General features: G+C 44.2%; 1 protein-coding gene across 1 annotated transcript in view; it reads left to right on the top strand.

Moving 5' to 3' along the window:
• The window catches only part of LOC102035791 (histone H2A-like), a 1,040-nt gene extending 722 nt beyond the window's left edge, over nt 1–318 (top strand). Inside the window, exon 2 of the mRNA XM_005421674.1 lies at nt 4–318. Within this exon, the coding sequence (XP_005421731.1) occupies nt 4–318 (315 nt within the window). The remainder of the gene's footprint in view (nt 1–3) is intronic.
• The last annotated feature ends 2,146 nt before the right edge of the window (nt 319–2,464 follow it).

Here is a 2,464-nt window from a genome sequence, read left to right on the forward strand (position 1 = left end):
CAGTTCCCGGGGGGCCGCGTGCACCGGCTGCTGCGCAAGGGCAACTACGCGGAGCGCGTGGGCGCCGGCGCGCCGGTGTACCTGGCGGCCGTGCTGGAGTACCTGACGGCCGAGATCCTGGAGCTGGCGGGCAACGCGGCCCGCGACAACAAGAAGACGCGCATCATCCCCCGCCACCTGCAGCTCGCCATCCGCAACGACGAGGAGCTCAACAAGCTGCTGGGCAAGGTGACGATCGCGCAGGGCGGCGTGCTGCCCAACATCCAGGCCGTGCTGCTGCCCAAGAAGACCGACAGCCACAAGGCGAAAAGCAAGTGAAACAAATCCGAGGAGCGTTCCCAACCTCAAAAGTAACCCAAAGGCTCTTTTCAGAGCCACCCACTTCCTCATAAAAGGAGCTGTACATTCTAGCAAAAAATAAACTAAACACCTCCCCCCTCTCCCCTTCTCTTCAAAAAACCTAAAATGTAACTAAAACGAACAATCCCCCGTTAAACACCCCAAATCATTTTAATCTTAACTCTTGGAAATAATCCAAAACCAAACCACCCCAAATACTTTATATCTTAGCTCTTAAATTAAGATCAAAACTGGAAAATCTACTGTGTAGTAAAATAAATCACTTTGTGCTGATGGGGGTTAAAAAGTTTGTTAAGGCTGTCGGATAGAACCCCCAGCCCCATCATGCATCTCCTTTTTCAGCTCGGCCCTCCGTGAAGTTCAGGTAATTCACTGATGTATTTAAACACAGCCGTGCCCCCTCTAAACAACTTTTAGCCCTACAGATATCGTTGGAAGTTTTTTGTTTTGTTTATTTTTTTTTTGTTGATTTGGTTTTGCTGTTGTTTTGTGTTAAAAGGCATTCTGAGTTACTAATCCTTACTTATTAAAAATCTTTGAGCTGCTGAGCCCATTTTCTGCTTCAAATCTGAAGGAGTTTGAGAATAATCGTTCATCACAACACCCGGGCAATCTGAGGCGAAAGGGACTGTTGCCAGTTTTGTTTTTATCTTGTACATAGTGCTAAATATAAACCATAATTATGTTGAAATAGAAACAGAAAAATCTGCTATAATTAGTCAAAAACATATTTTAATAATTATCCATTTGAAAACATAAATTACTGGAATCATAACATTGTCCAGAATTTTAGTATCACCAACAGTTACAATATCAGGAGGTAAAAAGGAGTTTACAGGCCTTTGTCAAAACAATGGATTGTAGACATTAATAAACATATCAGAGAATACTTCTTTTCATGCTTTGTACTCTGAAAAACAATGTGCATTTATTTTTAATTGAAGCTTGGTCTTGGAAAAGTGCTTCTGAAGAGTGTCCCCCCTCTTGCTTAGCAGCCAGCTGTTCCAGTGTAGCAGATACATCAAGACACGCCATTTTTAGTATCAATTTCAATGTAGGGATCAGACATTGAACAGTAAGAAAATGGAATATTTAGGAAATTGCGGTGAAAGAGGAATCCTAACTGATCACTTGAGCAAGTTTTAATTTGATCATGTAGTGGGAAAATCAGCTGCAGCAGTGTCTCCTTAAACAATGATGACTCAGATTTTTACCAATCCAGCTGTATCAAAATAAAAACACTGACATATTATAAAACTATAGGGCACTGGTTATCGTCATTAACAAAAATTGGCTGTGTTAGGTATTTATGTTGCCTAATTTATTAAGAAAGTGAGTATTTCTGTAGCAGAGGACGAGGGAACCATGTCGGCATTGTGTACACTGAGCAACACAGCACAAACTGCTGTGCTGTAAAAAGTCACCTCCTTTGGTGGGACAAAAAGCCCTTCACGGGACTTTAACCTGCTCCTAGCCTTGCTGCATAATGCACCAATTTAATTTCTCTTAATTATTTTGAAAGAGGTAAATGATTTTGGACAAAGGAGCTAATTTCTAATCCATATTCAGTGCTCAGGGTGAGCCTGTGTTACTTACTCCTCTTTGAAATCAAATTGCAACTAAAATATCGATCTAAATCCCTCCTTTTCAGTTCAGATTAAGAGAAGACCCTTTAAAGAACATTAATTAATTACTTTGGAAATCTAGTTCCCCACATCGTGGATTTTATTTAGAAGGAAAAACAAAAGTTTCTGTCTCCGGAGGTCTGTTCAGGTCCAGGACTCAGTGTTTATCGCCTCTTTTTTAGCTCACCCATTGCCTCTTCGAAAGGAAACTCGGCCGAGGGGAACAAGAGTCTTTCTTCTCCATGCCGCTGCGAACTGGGGGGGAGTCGGTGGCGGAAATTCCGCTAAAAAAGGCCCTTTTCGGCTCCTAAGAAACACAAACCGAGCGGGGCGAAGGCGCCTTCCAGCCGGGCGGCGGGGCGGGCCCTGCAGCGCACCAATCAGCGCGCGCCTCGCTCTATAAAAGCCAGGCCGCCGACTCGCTGCAGGCCCAGTGCTTTGCCCGGCTCCGGACCCGGCCGGCACCATGTCCGAGACCG

This window comes from Geospiza fortis, unplaced genomic scaffold, assembly GCF_000277835.1.
Source record: "Geospiza fortis unplaced genomic scaffold, GeoFor_1.0 scaffold186, whole genome shotgun sequence".
Lineage (NCBI taxonomy): Eukaryota > Metazoa > Chordata > Aves > Passeriformes > Thraupidae > Geospiza > Geospiza fortis.